Raw genomic sequence first — 2,652 nt, forward strand, 5'->3', positions numbered from 1 at the left:
TGCAAAACAGGACTTATAATCACAAACACTTACTCACTTTTGTAATAATCTGTAGTGAACATCATTTTATTATCCCTTCCAGTGCAACACTTTCATCAGTATATTGCATTACAGCTTTCATCATAAATGTGGTATGAAAAGTTGTTTATAGATATATAAACGTGTTCAGCCGCAACACAGAAATGTACATATTTATTCATTAATTGAAAATACAGCTCAGATGTTTAACTGCTGCAACTATCCACTGGTATTTGAAAATATAAAAACAAATACACACATACACTCTTTGCATTTATAGTGCAGTTTACATTTTAAAAGCTCAAAGTGTTACAGGAGGAAAACTTTATATAAAGAAACTATTTAAAGTTGATCTTTATATGTTTACATGAAATGTAAATGCAAGTCCAACTTTTAAAGCAGTACGATGTGTGTTCCTACTATAGCCCTACTTACCAGACATGGAAATATTATTAAAGAACTATTTAAAGAACATATTTGGTACATTTACCATTAAAGGCTAATAACGTGAATCTAGATTCCTGCTTCTCTTCCGGTTGTCAACCAAGCACACTGTCATAGTGTAGTTTTTTCTTTGAACACTGAACATACACAACAGTTAAAATAAAATGAAAAGCCATCAAGTCACAAAAACTCTGACGTTTTTACATGTCAGCATGTAGACTGACCCTTTCCACTGACAGCAAAGGTTCAGCATTAGAACAGGTCTGATCTTCTGGTCTCTGAGGCCATAGATTAGTGAACTCAGACATTTGGGGAGAACAATGATACAAATATAAAGAAAAACCTGGATACGCACGGCTTCAAGTCTCCCTAGATGCTTTGAAATAGCTATAATCAATGAGTTGTATATCACTGAGGACACTGTGAGGCCCATTTGCAGCAGATGCAGCAGAAGGGTCCTTCGAGCCTTACTGGCTGATGCTTTGTCAGTGGAAGCTGAGTGAGCTGCTACCATGATACCAGTATAGGTGAAAACAACTGTTACACCTCCCAACACAAAGAAAAAATAAGTTAAAGCTTTTTCAAAAAGATCAGATGCTGGATCAAGAAAAACGCTCTCCTTTCCACAGAAATCCATCATCTGTGTGAGCTGCAGATCTCGATATGAAAACCTCAACACTAAACTTAACTGTATTATGGTATGCAATAAACCTGTAATCCAAATAACACAAATAGCCACTCCTGTGTTCCTGATGGTGATGATGGCACTATGTCTGAGAGGATAGCAAATAGCAATGTATCTTTCTAAACACATAATCACCAGTGTGGCAATAGAGACAGAGAGTGTTAGACTGTTGAACACTGTTAAAGCAGCGCATACAGGATACAGTAATGTCAGTCTGAAAGAGGACAGTAAAAACATTGACTGACTGTGTGCCAGCTGGACGGTATCTGCAAATAGAAGGTTAAACAAAAGAATATACCGAGAGGTCTCTCGAAACACCTCCTTGCTTCTCAAAGTGTATAACATCGTAATGTTAATGAAAAGAAACACGGTGCACTGCAGTGTTGTCAAAGTGGACGTTGTCACTATCCCCAGGATCCCCTCACGCTGCAGATTAACAGTGATATTTAACTGTGTTCGATTATTGAGGATCATGATAAGCAAAATCCCCCAAAAAAAAGGTGAGGTAAAAATTCATTACAAGCAAAATAGTCGTTAGTCTTCCATTACACAAACAGAAGGGCATCATAGCTATTTATTTGATCGGTGCACACACCTCCCTCATTTCTCGCTAGTTCCTCCTTCTCTCAGCTAATGAGTAAGACCTTGTGACATAGTCATCCTCAAGCACAACACCAACTAAGGGAAACTAACTGTTATAAACAACACATTATTATTAAAAAGATAAGGATTTTTTTTTTATTAGTGCGGTTCATCATAAAAGCAGACTGTTTTTAGTGTATCTATAATGATGATGTCATAATGATAGAAAATCTAAGCACCTGCCTGAATTTTAAACTTTCAAGATATTTTTAACCCATAAAATGTAATTTTTAAAATCTTATATGTGTGCAACATTTCTGAAAACTTTAGAGATCCATGTACCCAAACAATATGAAGGTGGTGAAATGAAACCTAAATAAAAAGGGGATTCTTATTTAAGAACATACAAACAGAACATATTTTGGGCTGTTTCTCAATATGTGTACTTGTGCGTTCTAATGTCCTCATGAAACATCATCATCCTGACCCCTAGTCCTGTTCCAATTTACAAGAACAGCAGACCGAGAACAGAGAAAGTCCCCGGATGTTGTTCTCGCCCCTCCCTATTTACCCAGCATGCATCAGGGCAGACTTTTCCATTCTTGAGATTAACAGCTGTCCCAGCATGCACTGTGGCAGCAGCAGCTTTCAATGGAACGCTCACAGAGCTCAGAGTACTCGTACTCGTCATCTCCCGCTTTATCCGGAACCGGGTCGCAGGGGTAGCAGACTAAGCAGAGACTCCCAGACTTCCCTCTCCGCTGACACCTCCTCCAGCTCTGTTGGGGGAAGCCCTAGGCGCTCCCAGGCCAGTCGAGAGACATAGTCTCTCCAGCGTGTCCTGGGTCGTCCCCTGGGCCTCCTCCCAGTGGGACGTGCCTGGAACACCTCCCGAGGGAGGTGTCCAGGGGGCATCTGAAGAA

General features: G+C 39.6%; 1 protein-coding gene across 1 annotated transcript; it reads right to left on the reverse strand.

Annotated features, from left to right (window-relative positions):
* Nucleotides 1-134: 134 nt before the first annotated feature.
* On the reverse strand, nt 135-1,662 carry LOC107082935 (olfactory receptor 1571-like). The gene has a single exon (XM_015371831.1). The coding sequence runs from the start codon at nt 1,619-1,621 to the stop codon at nt 638-640; it is 984 nt and encodes a 327-aa protein (XP_015227317.1). The 5' UTR covers nt 1,622-1,662; the 3' UTR covers nt 135-637.
* Between the last annotated feature and the right edge of the window lie 990 nt (nt 1,663-2,652).

Source organism: Cyprinodon variegatus, unplaced genomic scaffold (genome assembly GCF_000732505.1).
Source record: "Cyprinodon variegatus isolate N-32 unplaced genomic scaffold, C_variegatus-1.0 Scaffold65, whole genome shotgun sequence".
Taxonomy (NCBI): domain Eukaryota; kingdom Metazoa; phylum Chordata; class Actinopteri; order Cyprinodontiformes; family Cyprinodontidae; genus Cyprinodon; species Cyprinodon variegatus.

Excerpts from the sequence above, each read along its gene's own strand:
- LOC107082935 (XM_015371831.1), bottom strand. The coding sequence starts at position 1,621 with ATGATCCTCAATAATCGAACACAGTTAAATATCACTGTTAATCTGCAG.